At 41.2% G+C, this 22,698-nt stretch overlaps 1 protein-coding gene across 1 annotated transcript in view; it reads left to right on the top strand.

Moving 5' to 3' along the window:
- Positions 1-380: 380 nt before the first annotated feature.
- The window catches only part of LOC148037950 (uncharacterized), a 58,455-nt gene continuing 36,137 nt past the window's right edge, over positions 381-22,698 (top strand). The window contains exons 1-2 of the mRNA XM_087676995.1: positions 381-608; positions 709-776. Coding sequence (XP_087533121.1) covers positions 509-608; positions 709-776 — 168 coding nt within the window. The 5' untranslated portion in view covers positions 381-508. The remainder of the gene's footprint in view (positions 609-708; positions 777-22,698) is intronic.

Below are 22,698 nucleotides of genomic sequence, written 5' to 3'. Positions count from 1 at the left end.
CTTACCAACATCGGTTAACTCAGTGTTGTCATCAACACTCTCCTTGCTCATCTCTTCATCCTCTTGCTTGGGTGTATGTATGATCACATTGGCTAGCACCCAAGCAGAATAATGCATGCAATGTAGGAGGTACGTGTTCATGTAAGTAATTAACTTACCTTAGATAGAATTTTCTCGGCACATGCTTAGGAAATAACAATGTTCCCACTCCCCCCTTTCCCTCTTAGCTTGTTAAACTTAGGTTTGGTGTTTCCCTCCTGGTTTTCTTCTATTGTTTGTTTCGGTAGATATAAAAGTTTAAAGATAAAACGTAGCTTAGAAGTGCCAAATCCTTATATATGGTTATAATAAGTCTTTGTGATGTAAGAACTACACAGGCATGCAATTGATTCATTAATTTCAGAGACAGTTGAAAGGGAGAACGAGAACGAGAGCGCAGTTCATTCATTAGTTTCACAGACTGGGAAGGGAGAACGAGAACGCGAACGCGAACGCGAACGCAAGGAAGATGGCTGCTGATTATGCTGCTAGAGCCAGGCCCGACGTCTCTTTCGAGGAAGTGGCCGCTCTCTTCTCGTTTCCCATGGCCGAAGCTTCTGCCGCCTTAGGTAGAGTATCGGCTAAGACGCAAGCTGTATCTCCTTCTCGATTACATGGCATTTGCAGAAAAGAACGAGCTTGATTTTCTTCATCTCTGGTGATGTCCAGGTGTCACCACAAACGATCTCAAACGAATCTGCAGAGAAAATGGCGTGACTAGATGGCCTTATCGCAAGGTCTGCCAGTTTCCTGACTACATCTTAGTACACAATTTGTCGTACGGTTCACAGTGCTGAATATTTGGAATATTTCCCGTAACTTGTGGACTCAAAGTGAAGCTTGCACACACTTTTGCTACCAAAACGTTCAGCAGTTTTGAGATAGTCGCTGAGTTGTTATGAAACCGAAATTGTTGTTCAAGGCAGTGGAGAGAAACCCTTAAGGAAAGTGAGGGTTCTTTTTTTCCTTTTGGCTAGCCACGACAAACATATCACTGCTACCTCAAGCCAATAGTTACATTGAATCCACTTCTTCTTTATATGCATAACCCTTTTTGTTTGTGCTTGAGCAGCCTATTGCCTCAAGACTGGACCCACATTAACTCTACCTTGAATCTATGGCATTTTGGATCCCTAAACCCTTAACCATAAACCATAAAAATTTCAAACTCAACCTCCATGATACTTAGGTTTTCACCCATGTTGCAGCCCTTCCTCAAATTCATAGCTCTGAGTTGTGTCAGCATAGAGACCCTCTTGCGAATGAAAAATCTCTAGGCAATTGGTAAGAATATCAAAATCCTTATAAATTTGAGGAGAGGTTGCTTCGTGCCATGGGAAAATGATCTTTCGGCCAGATATTGAAAAGGCCTATGCAAACATGGCCTATTACAAAGAAGGATTGGGTGGTGGGCAGGGTGTGACTTGCCACCTGTGCAAGCATCAGTGTTAGTTTGGTCGCATCGATTTAAGCAGGAAAAGGAAAAGATCATTGTGGAGATATACAAACGCATTGATGTTTTGGTTGAAGGTAGGATTCCAATGGATTCTTAAAATGGCCACAATAGCATATCTAGGATGTTCTCTAAGTTCCTAAAAGTTACAATGAATCTTTAGCTTTCCCTCTTAGCAAAGATGAGAAAGATATTCTATGGAGATTATTTCTAGAGGGACTCAAGGACGGGTCTTTGTTAACTCACTCCATACATCTTTCGAGTTGACAAGGAGGATTTGTTATGAAAATGACTCAAGGGCTCTCTTGTGCCACATCTAGCGAGATCAACACACTTGGAATGTAGACTCTTTGGCAGTTTTCTCCACACATTGGGATGTGGGTTGGTGGTAAGCGACACAGATCCTTACAATAGGAGCTCAACTTGATATGCTATTGGTCTGAGGCTTGTGGGCCAACTTGTGTTGCCTAATCTGTCTAGGCATTTCAATTTGTTGCTCATGTTAATCATAAATGATGCTCTATGTTACAGGTCTTCTCTTTGCGCATTATCAAAGCACTTTCATTTTAGCTTGGCAATAGCCATTCTGTGCATATGGTACATGCATTATGTCTATAACATTGGATTAGAATTTTGTGCTTCTTTTGGACTTGTAACACTTATCCATAACTTTAATACCATGCATTCTTTTGTGTTATGTCAATTGATACTTGTGGTTGATCTTGGCTATTCTTGATGTTGCATGATGAGGATTTTGGAAAGCTTTTGTTTCATCTTTATGTTGTGTAGGCTAGCTTTTGTTTCATCTTGAATTTACATCAAATGTTGCACTTCATTTGATGATCAAAAGTTGCTAAACCTCTTCAAACAACTCAAGTCAAGGTTCTAAAGACTACCTTTTCATCTTGAAGCGTTTGTTTAATTTTTTTCATTCTTCTTTATTCTTGTAAATTATCAAACACTACCCATGCCCCTCTAGTTTTTGTGTTCATTGAAGTACTTAGGTACTTAGAGACTATTTGAGCTTGGCTGTTGAGTGATTGACTTTGCATATTTTCATGACAACTTTTTCTGTTCCCCTATTGGAAGCCGCTACCTTCATTGGATTTTTACATTGATCCAATGGCTTGTGCACAAGGACTCATTGCAATGTTTTTTTAGATAATACTACCAAATATGCATGAGAAACTTGGCCACTGTTGACATGAGTAAAAGATAGTCGAGATTCTTAGAGACATGGAAGTTCTAGCTACTTTTGCATTGGAATAAAAGGAGGAAAAGGTTGTCAAAAAATGAATCCTTGTTAAACTCTAGTCCATATGCAATCTTGCATGCTTCCATGCTTAGTATTGCAAAAGTATGCATACCATCCTTTCCTAGATAGAACGCCCGTGTATATCTAGCAGCCTCGAACTATGAACTTTTGAAGCCTTTGGTCAAGGACTAGAATCTCACACTATCTGGTTGGCATGAACATCCACGAAGGAAGGTGATGTAGATTGATGATCATTGAAGACACGAAGAGGTTGCCTTAATTAGGTGCTAGGAAAAGTCCAAGCAGTTCCATCACGTGTTTGATAGTATGGCAATAAGACCAACTTGTTGACATATCCAACATTTTCAATTGGTCCATATGGGAGTTGGTTGCATGTGTGTAGGTGGTCAACATGGGGGATGCTATCTTAGGGGCCATTCTTTGGATAGGTCATTCGGAGCATGGGCTTTATTGATTCCATTCCCTTGCTTTTACTCCTTCTTTCAAGCAGGATTCTCCTTGCCATTTCCCTGTTTGTCCATCCATTTCCTTTAGGCTATCTTTCGTTTGTAAGCAGTGTATATTTCATGGGTGAAAGGCTATTTATGAGGCTAGAGGGAGATTGAATTCTCTTATGGCATGGCTAGGCTGGACTAGTGTATGGATGGCTATCTTTCGTCTGTAAGCAGTGTATATTTTGTGGGTATTGGGCTATTTATGAGGCTAGAGGGTGACCGATTTCTCTTATGGCATGGCTAGGTTGGACGAGTGTGTGCTTGGCAGGTTTGCTATGCAAGTTTTGGCATTCCTTGATCCCCCTATTGCAACACATGTTCTCCTCCAGTGCATGTCTTGGCCTAGAGCAGGGATGTCCTTGTTTTATACTAGTGGAGTGGTGCTCCTCATGTATGCCAAGCCAACGAAAGATGATTGTGAGAGGGCGGAGTTAGGGGATGTTGATGCTTGCTATACATTCGTATGATGTGGTGGACCTTGGGGGAGCCTCAACTTAGTCTGGCGGTTCAAAACTTGGAGTTGGTGCTTGCTATACATTCGTATGATGTGGTGGACCTTGAGGGAGGCTTTCTACAAGCATCAACAAAGTTTGGTGGTTCAAAACCTAGAGTTAGTTTTTCAAGCCCACGATGGGAGTTTTGAATTGTGATCGGTGTTTACTTTAGTTATAGAAATGGTATGACAAGCACTAAAAATGCAAAGTGTACGACCATGGAGAACACATTCTGTTGAATGTTGAATGATAATGAAGATGATAGTAGATACAATTAGTGGGCCTCGAACCTCTGTGTAAAGAAAACTTGAGCAAAGAATATAAAGACAAAACACAATGATAGCTTGTGGAACTCAAAGGTGAAGATTAACTCAAAGTGAATGAGAATGATGTGAATACAATAACCTTGAACCTCCATGTCTTAGATTGAACCAAGACAGAGATGAATTGGAGAGTGTGTTGTACTGTGAATGGTTCCTAAATCACAATGAGTACAATCAGCTGATGTAAACGTAGATCATCTGAATTCTTGGAGCCCGTCGTCAAGCTTGATATGATGGACCCTATCTTGAGTCGTGTATCAGTTAGTTAAGTGTTCCCATTGCTTAGATGCTAGGTTGAATGCTATAATCGCGAGTGAAATTCTGGTTAGAGACCTTGCCTCAACTAAATTATGGCGAAAGCATTCCTTGCTTTCCAAGGGTGGACAATATCTAGAGGAGCCCTAAGCAGAAAATAGATAAAGGAAGGCCTAAGCCCTGGGTAGCCTATGGGCCCGATTCATTAGCCTAAGGAACTAAGAATGCTTGGGAATGCTAGACTAGCCTAGAGGATCCAAGAACCTAGAGAGATGTTAGCCTAAGGGTGTGGCCACATCAGTAGGTCTCTGCAAATGAAACTCATTTCAAGATGGGGGAATGGTTTTAGGTGGGGGTGCAAAAGGAGATCCCGGAATGGAGGCAAAAAGTGCTATTGGAGCGGGATTGGTAGACTAGTTACTAAAACTTTTAGGAGTACTCTAAGGCGAGGTGGATGAGGTTGTCCATGTGCCACATGTCAAGTGCAATATGTGCCAGGAGTAGCAGATGGGGGCAGCAGCAGGAGGCATAGCTCCACTCAACTGTTTGGAGGGAAGTGGATGCACTCATGGCCTACTGTGGTTTCTTAGTTTTGGTAGACCTTGGGTCTTAGTATGACACTCCTTATCTATGTGGCCCAAACGTTGGCAAGGTATGCAAAGTCTATTCTTTTTAGGGATTTGGTGCTAGATGGGTTTAGTTTCTTTGGTGTCTTTGGTTTCATGTAAGGAAGGGGTGTCACTGTTGGTTTGAGTTACCTTCCCAGCTTGAGAGTCCTTGTCGTCTACGGTATTCCCCTTCGTGTAAGTGGTTATTTACCACTTTGAATATGAAAATAGGAAAGAGAACTTCTTGTGGACTTGATTATGTAGCCTCACATAACGCAAGAATGGACATTCACACTCATAGAGGGTCAGCAGTGGGGGCAACAAAATGACATGTTGCATAAAGTGGAAGTGTTTAGAAGGCGACGAGTACACTTGGGAATCAACCCTAGAGTGCTTGCTATGCATGTATGTGATTTTAAGGATGATTAGGAGTTTCCTTGTGTCTCACTTGTTTGATTTTGATTTTGGGTTTGAGTTTGGTTTTGGATTGAGTTTTCTTGCCTTGTCCTTGTTGCCTTTTTGAGAAGAAACAAGAAGAGCCCCCTCTACGGATAAAGCAATATGAAACCTGATTGAACAATTAAGCATTACGTAGTAGCTAATACTTAAATTCATAGAACATAGGCATGATGGGCTATGAGATCACTTATTGCACAATATGGGATTGGTCTCATGGGACTTGGGGGTCCCTATAGTGGAGAATTCAGCGAGAAGTTGTTGATACACAACCAACCCAAATGTACATGAGCACCACCTGGAATTGAACATGTAGGGTCCTAAAGGTTGGGCCTATGTTTTAAGAACCCCCTTGGTGTGGTGTGTGCAACGGCACGAGGTGTTTGAAATGGGAATGTAAATGGTGTATGGTAAAAATGATGTAGTGGAAGAAGTGGGTGGGATGGGTGGGCTTTGAAATTGCGGTGTAAATCATGATGAATATGCATTCAATTGATTTTATTGATTTAGAGATGGAAATTGTAATGATGATGAAGATGCTGAATGCAATGAAGAAGAAACGCTATACTCATTCTGGCTTTGAGAAGCAAAATTCAAAGAGGGAAAGGTAGAAGAAGAATTACCAATCTTTTTCATACAATCATCTCTTCGAGTATTAATATACAAAAATGGATCTTCAAGAGAATTCTTATCATGATGAACATATGACTATGCAAGGTGAAAACTGGCCCCTGAACTCCCATGTCTTGAGGATCAAGGCAAAGAGTACGAGTGGAAGAGGGTGTCTTACTCTGATGGATCCCGAGATGTAGAAGGCACCATATGAATGTGTTTAGCAGCAGGAAACACAGCCTTTGATGGCCGGATCAGTGGGCAGATAGGCAGTAGATGATGCAAAACAGCAAAATGCAAGTATGCTGATGACATGGCAGCTATATGGAACCAGTTTGCAGTAAATGCAGGTTTAGGGTTGACATGATAGGCAGGGCGGAGCAGTCTGCAGCAAAATGCAGCCTCCAGGGTACTGTGGACAGCAGAGCAGCAGCAGATCAGGCTGTTCAACAGTAGTAGGAGGTGAGAAATCAGTAAACGCAGGCTGGGCAGTAATCTGCAGCAGTCACAGCTCGTAGATAGTTGATGGCAGGCTGAAATCAGTCCCCAACAGTAGTGGAAAGCTCGACAGCAAGCGTCAAATGGTAGACAGCAGTTGGGAGCAGCTTGGCTGAGATATCCTCTGTGTACGGGGTGTGGACAGGAGAGAGATGGCACTTGCAAACTGCAAAAGTGAGATTGAGGCTGAGTGGTGTGCAACTTGTCTATTTATAGATGGTTGGGTCCCTCCCAAATTAGGGTTGGGCTTATGGGACACAAACACTCTCTAGGATTGCGTTTCTTTTAATGAAGGTTTTGGTGAATTTATTAATTAAGCTTGTTTTGGGGCTGTTCTAATTGGCTAATTAGCATGTAAGTCATTCTGACCTCAACAATCAGAAGTTGAGAAGGCTGGGCGACAGTAGAGGAAGTGCAAAATTGATGTGGGGTGGCCTGTTGAACTTGAAAACACAGGCAGCAGGGCAGAGAAAATGGTGACAGCTGATGATGTCAGTGCTAGAGTAGCAAACACAACCTAATTTGGGGCGATAGGTGGCTGGTGGCAGATGAGGACAGGTTGCTTGATGTGGGCAGCAGTTGTGTAGGTTGAACAGCCATTGGTGTTGCACTTATTGTGTTCCTCCTAAGTTTTGGTGTGAACGTTCCCTTATCACTAGAGAAGGGCTTTTTCCTTGTGAACACTTGTTAATGGGTGTGGTACTTAGTACCTTAGGGATTGTACGTTCAGATCATTCTCACAAGGTGGATGTGACCTTCTAGCACTCTCCTCTCTTGTTCACTTGTTCACTGTGAGTGTTGTTGAATCCTAACCTAATAGTGGTCTCAGAGCTTACCTCTTCTCCGTCATCGCTGCTACCACTACCGCCATTGAGCCTTATGCTCAGCTAACCTCCTGTATATTGGCTGCTGTTCTTGCTTGTCAAACAACATGCTTCAGGTCCCATCACATTGATTGCCACCCTTGCGCTTGGTCCAATAGTTTGCTACGTTCTCATCAGACTTGGGCTGTTAGTTTGCGGCGTCCTCTCCAGATCTAGTTCCGTCTGCTGCGCTGTAGCTTGCAACAAAGTCTTGACCAGCGATCTGTTCAGCATGATGCTCAACAGTTGCATTTTCTAATGTGCACTGACAACTCACGCTTGCTGTTGACACTAGACAAGTGGCAACATATCTGGCGTCAAAATGCAGCCCCGACAAGTCCTTATCATGTCACATCAGCTCCAATTATGATGACATTAAAAAATTAATGTCATCATAATTGCTTAACCTTAATCAACATCAAAACCCTGTTCATGTGCAGCCTCTTAACAAGCCCAAAAAATTGGGGATTTTGGAGCAGTTATCAATTTCTACCAAATTTCTTAAAAATTTTTGGGGCTTTTGCTTGAAAACCCCAAATTTTATCAAAATTTTGGGGATTTTGTGTTTGATGCCCAAAATTACCCAATTTTGCACCAAAAATTTGGGGCTTTTCACATTCATGCCCAAATTTCACAAAATTTCAGCAAATAAATTTGGGGCTTTTGTGAAATTTTCCTAAATTCATTGACATCGAGGCCAATTGCACCTTCTACATCAACATTAGCAAACATTGGAGCCTTTTTAGCTGCCAATTCTTCCTTGCCATCATCAATTTTGTGAAAAATTGTAAGCTTTTTGGCTTTTCTTTGCTTTATTTTTGTGTTGCCCCTGCATTTGTACTTTCGACAACAACTGGTTATAAATACTAGCAATTTGCAGTGAGAAATGGCAAGGCAAAATGATTTGCTCAATATGTTTGGGGTCTTTGATAAATTGGATGGCATTAAGTATCCCATGTGGGCATACATGATGAAGCATGTCTTTGTTGCCAACCAACTTTCAAGTTATGTATGTGGTCTAGAGGCTAGGCATGCATGCTTGGCTACATAAAATGCTATAGGTTCTTCTAGCTCATCCACTGTCACCATTGGTGTGCAACGAGGCTTGTGTGGCCTATTTGTGTAAATAGCTTGAGATGGAGCACATGATAGAGGGTGATTCAGTGTAGCATACGTTACATGTGTCAAGGACATCATAGAGCAACTTACAAATATTGATGAGATAATTTTGATGCCACTCTTGTATTTGCAGAGCTGGTCTACTTGATACTTATTAGAGTTTTGCCACTACACTTCGCTTACTTGCAAAAGGAGATACCAATGCATACACATTTGATGCGTTGGTATCATTGTTATTGCAAGAAGAGCTATCTCAAGTGAATCGCTCTAACATAAGGTTGGACAATAAAGCGTTTGCAGCCACCTATAGGAACAAAGGGAAGTCATGGCGGCTCTCAAACTCAAAGGGTAAAGGCAAAACAACTTCTTATATGGACTCCTCGAGCATCAAGGATGACGGTGCTAAGAAAAAGCATTGTGATTATCTAAAAAAAAAGGGGAATGTTATTGAAGAATGTAGAAAACAGATGGCAAGTGAAAAGTGAAAACAATCAAGCATGCGTGTTACTGCAAATTCAGCAAGTACGAAAAAGGATGCAACCGCACATTTAGCAAGCTTGGACATTGGTTAGTCTTATGCTTTTGTTGTGCATTGTTCGTATGATCCTTCTTCAATGTGTGCAGTGTATGTACTGAATCATAGCCCTACTAAAGCATTAGTTGTATGTACACCTTATGAGTCTTGGAATGGTTGGAAACCAGTGGTTATATTTGGTTGTTTGGCATATGCTTTGGTGCCACAACCATGAAGACATAAATTGCAAGACGGGGCTGTCAAATGCATTTTTGTTGGTTACAATGCAGAATGTAAAGGGTACTGCTTGTACCAACCCTCCATAGATAAGTCTTTTTTAGTAGAGAGGTGGTATTCGCTGAACATATTGGTTAGCCCTTCATGGACTGCCAAAATCAGTCCAATTTGGGGCCTATCATGGATTGCCAAAATCAGTCCAATTTGGGGCCTATGGATATGTTTGACAGTTTGCTATCATTGTTTTAGCAAAGTGCACTTGATTTCGGTCAATTTCAGCAACCTATTAAGGGTTTATAGAAGCAAACACATGCTGAACAATAGCTTGATTTTCAGCCCATTGATCAGGACATTACTGACGATGAAGTAGCCAATGAGAGGGCTGCTATTTTGGAAGCTAAAACATACTTTACGCGATTGTAAACAATTTGTTCCACTTGCTGGTAGAACTAGAGTAGCCACTCGCCATGCATAGGGTAACTTGGTTGTGTAGGAACTCGTAACTAGTGCATGCAATGAGAAACATGTCTCTTTACATGATGCTTTACACGATGAACATTGGATGGCAGCTATGCAATCATATATAGACTCTATTCATAAAAATGACACATGGGAGTTATGTGACTTGCTTGTTGGCAAGCTTGCTATAGGCACAAACTGGGTTTACAAATTAAAACATATATATGATGGTAATATTAATCACTATAAGGCGTGTCTTGTTGCGAGAGGGAATGCCCAACAGCATGGGATTGACTATGATGAGACATTTGTACCTACTTCATGTATCACCACTATTTGCAGTGTCATTGCTTTGGTTACTCATTTTGATTAGCATGTGCATCATCTGGATGTGAAGATTGCTTTTTTGAATGATGATCTTCATGAAGAGGTTTATGTCACACAACCTCGTGCCTTTGTTTAAAAAGTCTCAAAAAGCTAACTGTACCGGTTGCATAAGGCCCTCTATGGTTTAAAGTAGGCACCTAGGGCACGGTGTGAAGAAAATATCCTAACATAGAAACACAAATAACACCGTACGACAAATCACAAATTGATAGGACACAGATAGGGTTAGGGTAACTTAGAGACAATGAACACTGAGAATGAATGAAGTGATATGACTATTGAATATACAATGCTCATGTAGCAAACACACTATGTAGTGAATGAATACTGTACCTCTAACTCTTGTATCCCAAGGATCATGACAAGGGTAATGAGCTGGAGAGTGTATTGTACTACTCCAAAGAGATTCCAAATCGTAGCAAGGCAGCCCCTGGATGTCGAATACTAGCAAACACATCCAAGGAAGGTTAGATCTGATGCAGATGATAGTGTAGGAGAGAGAGACTAAAAACGCAGGTGAGGAGAGAGAGACAAAAACGTAGGTAAGGAGAGAGAAAACAATGCACAGCTAGGAGAGAAAACAATAAATGCATGCTACAGGAGAGAAAACAACAGCAAACACAGGCTATTGGAGAGAGAAAATCTGTAGTGTAGTAGCAGGGGCTGCAAATGCAGTAGTATGCTGACGTGGCAGGTTGTACAATAGCTGGATGACGGACAACATTAGTTGCCTAGCTGGAAACTGCAGCAAACTAATGATGGAGGGCTGGAAACAGACGCCGGATGAGTGAAGATTGCAATGGACAGCTTGGATTGCAATGTCCTCCGCGAACGGGGTGTGGGCAGCAAGCTGAAAACACGTGAAAGTTGCAAATACAAGATTAGGGCTGAATGGAGGGCAGCATATCTCTTTATAGAAAGTTTGGGCCCTCCCAAGTGGGTTTGTGCTTATGGGATTCAGACACTCTCTAAGAATGCATTTTTAAAAAAATAAACAAGGTTTCTTCCAGCTAATGCATTTTTAGCTCAACACCCCCTCTCAGGTCCAACAACGGTGTCATGAGAAGTAGGCCAGCCAAGACCTTAAAAAAAAAAAAATCTTTCACTCCAAGGCATCCCACCCCAAAGCAGCCAGAGCATCGGACAAAGGGTGCGCGTTGGCTGCCCAGTGGCCTACTAAGACTACAGAGACGATGGTTATCTTACCAAGGGAGCCCAAGTAATCACCCCAGAGAGGCTAAGGTATTAGACAAAGGGTGCACGGCGGCTGCCCAATGGCCTACCAAGTCTTGCAAAGGCGAATGGAATCAACTATGGATCTTTTTTTTTTGGAGGGAAATGTAGTTTTGATAGATTTAACATCAAGTGAAGGTTTCGAATCAGTTTTCGTCCTATTGAGTATTTGTGCTCCAAATGGGAGAGTGATAAGATATGGTTAGACCCAAGACCTTCAGAAAACAAGCATACCATTCCTACCATTATTGGGTGTTGGTGAAGAAGGAAAATGGCTAAGGTGTGGGTGACACAAATATAGCAAAGATGTGAAGCAAGCAAGACAAGCAAGCAAGCTAGGGAGAATTGCCTTGGAGACTGCAATGTGCAATGCTATGAATATGGTGGATCCAGATTAAAAAGGGATAAATGTGTACAGATGCATGTTTACATGAACAGAATGCCAATGCATGGGGTAATGCAAAGGGAGATGTAAGATGTTATGGCCATGCAAAATGCAATGCAACGTGCCACTTGGATAGTACCCTTGCAGGGGAATCGTTCACTTACCTAAGTATCCTTTTACAATCATGTCATTTTGACAGTGCGGATGAAGTTACAAATATCCATAAGTATAATACAAAAGAATAAATGAATGAATGAATGTCTAAAAGTTGTAAGCATAATCATTGTCACCATCAAGAAAGTAGCTGCTCCCTTCTCAAATCGAAAGGGAAAACAAGAGGGAAGCACCCTCTCCCCATCAATTTGAAGAAGTAGAAGAGTGTATATCCAAGCTGATCCTAGATAGAAGATATTGAAGAACCAGCTAGTTGACCACTTTTGTTAAAATTTATGCAAAATCGTCTGATGGAGGTACAAACTCTAGGCGGATAGTGCTTAGCTCAACTTGCTCTTTGGAAAAGTGGAAGTGGACTCCCACATGCTGCGTCCGTGGTGGTGTGATGATTGGATTGTCCGCAAGGGCAATGGCACTCTGGTTGTTGCATCAGATGACGACGGGAGAGTCACAAGGGAAGTGAAGTGCCGCCAATAAGCTTCTCAGATAGATGGCCTTGGTGGTGCCATTGAAGAGAGCCCTAGACTTAGCCTTAGCCCATGGAAACCGCCATTGACTCTTACTTAGGGTTGGACCATGAAATGGGAGTCATGCCCAAGGTGAAGAGGTAGCTGCCATGGGAACGTCGGGTTTCGGGATCTCTTACCCAATTAGAATCAGTGTACCCTGCAAATATAAACCAGAGCCATAAGTGAGGCCATAAGAATAAGTACACCGTAAATAATGCAACACACAGACATGCAATCTAATGTGACATCCTAGGTGTTGTGAAGTACTAATTGAGAATGTTGACTGAGTAAGCTAAGTCTGGCCTAGTATGAATTAACCAAATAAGTTTTCCTACAATAGACCTATAGGTATGTGCATCGGAGGGCTGATCTAGGATATGTGTCTGATCCATAGTGAATTGTTCCACAAGCTGAAGTGTGTACTTTTGTTGTGATATAAAAATACAACCCCTAGATTGAACTATCTCCATCCCCAAGAAGTAAGACAACAAACCGAGGTCTGTCATCTCAAATATAGCACTAAGCTTTGCCTTGATTTCCTGGTGGTAGCAAAATTTGAGTCTGTGATGAGTAAGTCATCAACGTACAGGAGGATATAGTTGACCCCCTCTGTAGTAGATCGAACATATAAGTTCGAGTCATAAGGGTAGAATGGTATATTCGAGTTTGTAAGAACTCGTCCATCCTATGGAACCAAGACCGCAGTGCTTGCTTCAACCCATAAAAATCTTTTTGCAAGCGGAATACCTTATCCCTCGGGTTCGTAGAAGGAAATCTTGGTGGCTGCTCCACATAGACTTCCTTCTTCAGATAAACATTCAGGAAGGCACTCTTGACATCCATTTAATGTATTGGCCAACCGTGGTGATCGGCTAGTGTGAGTAATAATTGAAAAGATGTCATCCGCGTAGTAGGTGCGAAGGTCTCTTCATAATCAATACCATGCTTTTGTCAAAACCCTTGCACGACAAGGCGAGCCTTGTACTTGTTTAAAGTTCCATCAGCCTTTAGCTTGGTCCTAAAAATCCACTTCATCCCGACGACTTTTTTATGGCTTGGACGATCCACCAATGTCCAAGTCTCATTTCGGTCAATACTCTCTAGCTTCTTCTCCATGGCCTCTCGCCATTGAGGGTGTTGAAGAGCCTCTTGCTATGTATCCGGCTTAGAATGCGCTATGCAATCAGCTATAATTAGCGACACAAATTTGTACTGCCAATGTACATTTATCCAAGATGGTAGTCATTGCACTAGTAAATCACAATTTACAACTGCATGAATCCATGGGTATTGAAGTAGTACTCATTGAACAAGTAAATAAATAAGTATGAATGTAGAAACACACGTGGCTGTGAGATTGATCATGGAAGTCTCAAAGCTCATTGTCTACAAAGGATGCACAAACCCAATAGCTTCATTTTAGGCAATGAAAATTCCTTACAAAAGCATCTATCCCTTGACTTGAAGTTGGCCAATGAAAATCTTAACTACTTTCTTAGTAGCATCTGTACCTCGATGCCTTGCCACTATAGACCACAACTTCTTTTGAGACCAAGGACACCATGCATTTAAATAATCCCATCCCATTCAGCTGTGAAACTCAACATAGCCTATATGCTTTACTAGAGGTCCGAATGCACAAAGCTACCACAATGAGAGATTCACCTACTCCCATACCATGTGGTCATCCTTAAAGCTCACATTAACAATCAATAGATCAGATATACTAAACTAACAAGCCAAGTTATGCAAAAGGCCTCAATACAAGTCCATGATTGAGGCTTGAAACATCATGAACATAAAGCTCTGGCTAGTTGTAATCAATAGCACAAGAATAATTCATGTCATAATGCCATGGCTCTATCTTGTGACCATCCCAAAGCCATATTATGTGCAAACATGCATTTGCAAACAACACAAATGGAAGCAATATGCTCAAGTGCATTCCAAAAAGCATAAGAGGTAAACATACATTAGCATGTGTAAAAGTGCGTATCTAGGTGTGAGTACCCTTTATACCACTTAGAATTAAATAAGAGTCAAAGATTTAGATGTACATCTTGTCAGTAGATATGCCAGTTCATGGCTGAGTCTGTGCATGTCAATGTGCTAGGGCACCAAGATATTATCCTGATTATTTAGGCATTTTTCTTGGCATTTTATGATGGTCATTTTAGCATTTATTGCTGGCTGACGAGCATTAAATGCTGGTCAACTTGACATTATTTATGGCATTATTTTTGTCTATTTATCCAGGCTTCTCCTCCACATTGTGATCATTCATCACCTGATTGGTTTTCGTGGAGGGAGAGGAGCAAGTGCCAGTGCCTTCATAGCTAGTGACTCACATTGGTTCTGTATTGTCTCGTATCTTGGTATATGGATTCCATTTTCCGAGTATCTCTTTGCTCTTGATTTCCTTGTGCAGTGTTCTTTTCTTTTGTAGTGTTTCTCTCCCTTTTCTTTGTCTCTTGTATACAATAGTCTATTACAGCAGTGTTCCACACGCTTCCATCACTGCATCCACTTCTAACATGGTATCAAATTGCGGGATCATTGTTCTGTTGTTGTTTTACATTGTTTCACGTCGGAGTTTTGACTTTTTGTTTGCTAATTGGACCATTTTCGTTTTCAGGTTTTTGGGCCTGTTTCAGGGCTGGGGACCTATTGCTGACCCTTCCATATCTGCATCTTGGTGTCTCCTGCCTGCGTTTTACTGATCAGCACTTGTGTTTTGGCTGTTTGCTCAGTATTTTCTGGCTGGTTTTGATTATTTTTGGTCTATCTTCTCACTTTGTGGTACACTGCTCAGCTTTAGATAGGGTTCATGTGCATTCGGTTGTCGTGTTCTCATCAATACACTCTAGTTACTGTTGATCTTTTCTCTATGTGCTTTCTTTGTTGCTTGGAACTCGTGCAATCCTTGCGAGTCTTTATTTTTGGCATCCTTTTTTGTTTGAAGATCCCTTACCTTTCTTCATCTTCTCTGTATCTCCCTCCTGATGGCTCCTTCGACATCTCTCGATGGTCAACATGCAAACATTCTTTACTCGTCTACAAGTGTTATGTTGGAGACTTGCTGTGCTCAGCTTCAGATTTCTGTGAGGATGCTCTCTCTTGGTACTTTAGATGTTCCAGTCTTAGAGAGGAGTGCCATACCGTGGAAGAAGAAGTATTAGTGCTATTATTGTGGCAAGAAGGGACACCTTCGGAAGGACTGCAAGACATTAGTTGCTTTACACAAGGAGCAGGCACGGACAGTGATGAGTGACGGGTGACCACTCTCTCGGTGAATCTTTCTTTTCTCTCCGTCTAGGTTTAGGCTCTATCTATGTGGCTTCGACAATGGCTGTAAGGGCCTCCCTTCTAGGTTGCTAGTACAGGTGATGGGGTCATCCCTAAACTCTCTAGTGCCAGAGAGGGAGTGTGAGAGGGTGGTGAGATGGGGTAGGTGAACCTCATCTATATAGGTATACAGGTGCACAGGTTCGAGAGAGGGGTTTCTCTAATGCACCGTGTGAAATCTAGCAGGTTCAAATCCTGGAGTTAGGATTGACATCCAGGTTCATGATGAGTTGTTTATTTGACAGAGAGCGGGATTGGCTCCTAATTTGAGCTCACATGAGGGGATACTTTGGCGGTTTGGCCAAAGGTGGGGAATCCATGGTCACATATGTTGAAAGGCATTTTTGACAGGTTGGTCTTGTATGCTATTGCGAGACATTGTTGACAGATATTGAGAGCTACTATGATTCTTCTCTATTTTTGGGTATTGGTACGATCGACATCGACATCAAGTTCTCTTCGAGGCACCTTGGTGGTGGCTTGCGCATCCACTGCTTGGGTATCCATGGTTCTATTTCGGTGGTCCTTGTTGTATATGCTATGATGATACATTATCATTGTATTGTATATTGTATTGTATTAGATCACCCATGATCTGAGACAGGGTGTTAGCAGATATGTCAGTTCATGGCTGAGTCTGTGCATGTCACTGGGCTAGGACACCAAGATATTATCTCGATTATTTAGGCATTTTTCTTGGCATTTTATGATGGTCATTTTAGCATTTATTGCTGGCCGACCTGACATTATTTATGGCCTTATTTTTGCCTTTTTATTCAAGCTTCTCCTCCACATTATGATCATTCATCACTTGATTGGTTTTGGTGGAGGGAGAGGAGCAGGTGCCAGTTTCTTAACAACCAGTGATTCACATTGGTTCTGTACTGTCTCATATCTTGGTATATGAATTCCATTTCTAGAGTATCTCTTTGCTTTTGATTTTCTTGTGTAGTGTTCTTTGCTTTTGCAAGTTTCTGTCTCTTGTGTACAATAGTCTATTACAACAGTTTTCCACACACTTCCATCACTGCATCCACTTTTGACACATCTTGGCCTATATATTGAGGCCCTATCAATTGTACTTTCATATCAATCAATCATTTTCATTTTGCTTCAATTTTCTTGTAGTTGCAAGAGCTCTCTCTCTCGCTTTCTCTCTCTCTCTCTCTCCCCCCCCCTTCCCTTCCCCCCCCAAAACCATGGCCCCCCTCCGAAAGCCCCTCTTTCATCTCCATCCACATGTTTGTTCTTCGCGAGCTCCTCCAACCAATAGTGGTATCAGAGCAAGAAGGTACATGTAGTTGGCCATGATCCGCTCCTTGTGCTCTAACACTATGAGCCAAGAATGTTGTTGATCGACAAGTAAGAAAGCGAAGAAGAAATTTCCATTGTTGCAATCCGCCTACCTTTGTCCTGCTAGCTCAATCTATGACAGCTCTTATGCCACTCGATACTTGCTATTGCATGTGCCACCTTGCTTACCTGATGTGTGTGTTGCTTTCTCATCTTGTGTGCAACTTGCCAACACCATTGCTTGTGTTGCTGCTGCCTCTACCACAAGATGATGTGTGCGTTGCCTTCTCATCCTATGTGTAGCTTGCAAGTACCACTGCTTTTGCAGCTACAGCCTTTGCCATAAGAAGAAGAAAAAGAAGAAGAAGAAGAGGAGGAAGAGGAAGAGGAAGAGGAAGAAGAAGCAACAACAACAACAACAACAATAGTAGAAGTTATCCATGTGGGTGCTTGCTTGATTATCGCTTGATAGATTTGTCTTGCTTGGTTTTAGCTGACCTTAACACCATCTACTCCATGCAACCATCGCCATGTTCAATGCATTGATTGACCCGTTGTTGCATGCCATATCTCTTGTGCCACATGCTTGAAATGGAAGTCACACCATTTGCTCCCAGGTACTCATCACATTTTGTTTGCTAGTTCTTGCCAGTTGATCTTTGCTCGTTGCCACAAGCTCTATCCATGATCTATAGCGTGTTGACCTTTGGATTAAGATAAGCCTATGATCAAGGTTTTAGGAACCTTTGTTAAAGTCTTTTTTTGGGGCAAATTTAGGTAAGAGGCTTTGAATTCTTAAATTTTATTAATTTAGAAAAGAATGAAAAATAGAAAATTGGGGATATGGAAATATCTTTAAATTGCCTTGATAAAATTTGAATGACTTTTCATACTGGTGGCTTTTGCCATCAAATTAGAGCATGTGTCAATACATTGGCAACTAGTCAGGTTCTTTGCTCTTGACATTGGGCGTGAAATGACTTGCTGAGCTTCCATTGCTAGGCAATGGCATTGCAAGTGGTCGCCATTGACTACATTGTCCTTGGACATTGATACCAAGTGGGGTTTTAATCTCGTCAAAGCTTTAAAAATTAAAAATAACTTAAAAAATACAAGAAATAAAAAAGTATATGATTAGAATTATACGCTGGTCATGTATATGCATGTGCTAAGATCTTTTCATCAAATGAATATTAAATATTGTATGGGGTTCTGTATTCGGGCTGCAATCCAAAATGAGTTGTACTTTCTTTTGTTTCTTTTCATTATAATTATCGAAGGAGTTGGGTGTTGGGGGGTTGTAATAATTTTGTGCATGGCCTCTTAGTTGAGCCCAAAAGCAATACTTGGGTATTCGGCCTTTGGTCATGTGCCCATTGTCTTTGTCACTAGGTGGTGATACTTTTTGCAATTACTTTCCTTATTTACTTATATAAATATTTTATTTTTCTTTTCTTTAGTTGCTGTTGCTTTTTACCCCAAGAGTTATCTTGGATTAAGCGAGGATCTTTCTATGGCCAGAAGAGGCAATCATCGGGACAAATTGGCCTAATGGTTTGAAGGAACTACTGCTTTATGTGAGTCATAGACCAGTTACATGGTTCCATCCGTGGGATTTGAATTCTTTTCTATAAGAATTTAAGCTCGGACAATTTTGGGTGAAAAGGCCATACAGAGAGGTTTTACAAAGATTACAGGACTAGAGAGATGACAGACATGGATAAAGGCAAAGGAAAACTACCTCATGAAGAAGAGAGTTTTTTTTTTGCTATTAGACACTGAAGAGAGAGTATTGGTGCACAGGTGTTAGCACCTTCTACGAGATTGAACCATATGATGAGGAGTAAGAACAAGAGACAATAGCTTGTAAAGAATCCTCGGATGCAAAAATTTTTGAAGTCACATAATGAGGATTCTTAGGCTGAGTCATTACATCATACCATGGAGCGCTTAAAAAGGTAAACCTCTAAAGTGCGTGAGCATGTGGAAAAGACGCCAAACATGGAGACAAGTCCAGTGCAACAAGAAACACAAGCACAGGACCAGGGAGTGAATGGTCAAGGTAGTTATGCACAAGTGGCACAGCGGACTATTCTCCCTTAGTTTGCTACTTATCTTGGTTACTTTGGTGGTGGGTAAGTTTTTCAAGCAATGGCTGGATTATCCACAGGTTATCAGGGATACTTGCCTAGAAGGCCACCAGGAATGATGCCTATTGAGGCAGTGAACCCACTTTATGCTAATATTGGTTTACAGCTTGGTTATCAGACTTTGCAGAGTCCTTATTTGATGCCTAGAGTACAAAATGCAGTGGCTGGTTTTTTTCAGCCTAGTGGGCATATGGCAGTTAAGATAGGTGAAACAAATGCTGATAATGCGTCTAAGGGACTCCTCTTTTTACAACCACCTGTCTATGGCAACCTGACACTAAAAAGTGCAAAGCCTAAAGACTATAAAGAGGGTGGTCAGGCATTAAAGTTTGAAACCTCAATGGTATGCAAGATAAGCTGAAAGCTTTGACATTTATATAGCAGTTTGATGTAGCTTACATTGGAGGGAATTTTAGTGAGATATCTAAGGTGCGGAAGGCTGCAACTTTCCTGAAAGGTAATGCTTTGCAGTGGTGGAACATATTGTTGATGCAAGGATATGCACCTGCCATTTGGGTCCATTTTAAACAGTTGTTTGCAGCCTTATGGTTAACTAACATGTTTGAAGTAGATGCCATGACTGCATGGCATAAATTGGATGTGGCAAATTGTGCGGATTTAGCAGAGTACAATAAGAAATTTTGGGAAGCACTTTTGCTCTTGAGTTCTTACAGGACAGTGTCCTTGTCAGAACAAATTGAAAAGTACTGTTGCGGTTTGCTCGAAGCCATTAGAGATTATTGTACCAAGACTAGGGTTACAAATATGGTACAGTTAATTGAAAATGCTGGTGTGGCAAATGCATTGTTGAAAGGAAAAGCTGACAGCTTTAAAGGCACTGAAAAGAAGGATTCTCAGTTTAAGTAGGATCCTGGCAAGAAAAAGAAGCAATTTCCAGAAAAGACCAGCTTTACAAAGAAGTCTTTTTGGAAGAAAAGATCTCAGCAGCAACCTTAGACTTCTTTTAAACAGGGCAAAGGACAGAAGAGGCCACTTTTTGGCAAATCATTTAAAGAAAGAAAGGCTTTAATGATGGTTGGGAAATGCTTTATATGTGAACAAAAGGGCCATATTGCTCTAAGTGCCCACAACAATCTTCCAAAGATGCGGAGAATAAAGATGCGCCAAGTAAAAAGAAGCCCAGCATTGGCTTAGTGCCTGATATGGTGGGAGATCGATTAGTTGATGATGCTACAGAATTGTGCAGAGCTGGGGAAAGATCAAAGATTCCACAGTGCTTATTTTTGATCCTAGAGCTTGTGCAAACTTTATCTCACTGGCATTGGCAGCTAAGCTAGGTATATGTCCCGAGGAAATGGGACTAGTTGGACAGGCTGATTTGGCATGCCCAAGACATATTGAACCTGTCACCCCCATTCTTTGCAAACTCCGTATACACATTCAGAGTTATGTGGACACAAAGGAGTTCCATATTATGCCTTTAGAGGGCTGTGCCTTTAGAGGGCTGTGATGTTCTGTTGGGTATTCCATGGTGCCACAGGAAGCACGCTATCTTGGATACTTACAATAGAACGATTACTCTTGTACATAGGGACAAGACTCATGTGTTAGATGTGAAGCTTAAAGGAGAGTTTGTCCCAGTTGTTTGTGCTTCTGCAATTACTTCTGTAATGAAAAATCATATTTCTGTGTACTTGGTTTTTGCAAAGCAAGTTAATGAAGTTGACAGTAATGTGTTTGTACTAGATTAAAGTAGAAGGGCTTTCTTGGATAAATTTAGTGACTATTTCTTAGATTCGTTACCAGGAAAGCTACCCCCTGAGAGGCTTGAAGAACATACCATAGATCTTATTCTAGGGACTAGTTTGCCCAATAGGCCACCATACAGGGTCAGTGCAGCACAACAGAAAGAGATTATGACACAGGTTAATGAGCTTTTAGAGAAGGGACTAATTCAGCCCAGTAGTTCTCCGTTTTGTTCACCTGTGTTGCTAGTTCAGAAAAAGGACAGCTCTTGGCGAATGTGTATTGACTACAGAGCCTTGAATAAGAACACGATCAAGAATAGGTTTCCGAATCCGAGGATAGATGACATTCTTGATTGATTACACGGAGCAGGAATGTTTAGCAGGATAGATTTGAAAAGTGGGTACTATCAGATCAGAATCAGGCCAGAGGATATCCATAAGATTGCTTTTAAAACGACATTTGGTCACTATGAATTTTTAGTCATGCCATTTGGATTGACTAATGCTCCTGCTATGTTTAACAGGTTGACGGATAGAATTTTCCGCCCTCATCGAAGTTTCGTTGGCACATTCTTTGATGATATGATTATCTTTTCAAAGAATGAAGAGGAGCATAGAAAACACTTAGTTACAGTCTTTAATGAGCTTAAGCATAATAGATTGCTCATTAATGGTAAGAAGAGTGAATTCTTTTTGGAAGAGATTCACTTCCTTGGGCACATAGTTTCTAAAGATGGTGTGAAGATGGATCCTGCAAAGATAGAGTCAATTGTCTCTTGGCTGTACTTGAAAACCGTTCATGATGTTTGCAGTTTCCTCGGCCTATCCTCTTACTACAGAAGATTTGTAAGACACTTTGCAGAGATTGCTTCTCCTTTACATGCGCTTGAAAAGAAGGATGTCAAATGGCAATGGATTGACAAATCCATTAGTCATTTTGCCAAATTTGTCTAAGCCATTCGTAGTGCAGTGTGATGCATGTGGAAATAGCATTGGTGCTGTATTAATGCAGAATGGTCGAGTTGTGGCATACAAGAGTAGAGTACTTTCAGTCATTAAAAGGACTTACCAAATTTATGAGAAAGAGTTATTGGCTGTGATCCATGCACTCTCTGGTTGGAAGCACTATTTGCTTGGTGCTGATTTTGTAGTGCAAACGGATCATCAAAGACTTATATACTTTCTCACATAGACTAAATTGTCAGAGAAATACATGCATTGGGCAAATTTTCTATCTATGTTTCATTTTCAAATAGTGCACGTGGAAGGCAAGAAGAATATAGTTGTAGATGCTTTATCTCGCGAACCATAGGTGTCAGCTGTTTCAATTTCTTATCATGATGAATTGGATGATATGAAAGAGCAGTATGCTGATGACGAAGATTTCTCTGAAATCTATGAATAGTCGATCAATGGCCAACATCATGATCATTATGTGTTCAAAGAAGGCTTTATCATGATGCATGGAAGACTATGGGCTATAAAACAGCTAAGGCCAAAAGTTTTATTAGAAAGTCATGCTCCACCGTATGCAAGACATCGTGGTATTGATGCTACAGTTAAAGTGGTAGAGACTTTCTTCTATTGGCCAGCCTAGCCTTGAGATCTAATGTTGATGCATATGTCAGATCTTGCCTTGTATGCCAAAAGGTCAAATTTGATAGACAGAAGGCACCAGGGTTATTGCAACCACTGCCTATTCCAGAAAGGCCATGGGAAAGTATTGCCATGGATTTCATTTTTGATCTTCCAAGAACTTCTTCAAGGAATGATGGAATTTGGACTATCATTTGTAGATTTAGCAAATAGGCGC

The sequence above is a fragment of the Lygodium microphyllum genome, chromosome 4 (assembly GCF_053477565.2).
Source record: "Lygodium microphyllum isolate KBCC chromosome 4, Lygodium_microphyllum_v1.1.10, whole genome shotgun sequence".
Classification (NCBI taxonomy): Eukaryota; Viridiplantae; Streptophyta; class Polypodiopsida; order Schizaeales; family Lygodiaceae; genus Lygodium; species Lygodium microphyllum.
The sequence above is the reverse complement of the archived record's forward strand: the minus strand, read 5'-3'. Positions and strand labels throughout refer to the sequence as shown.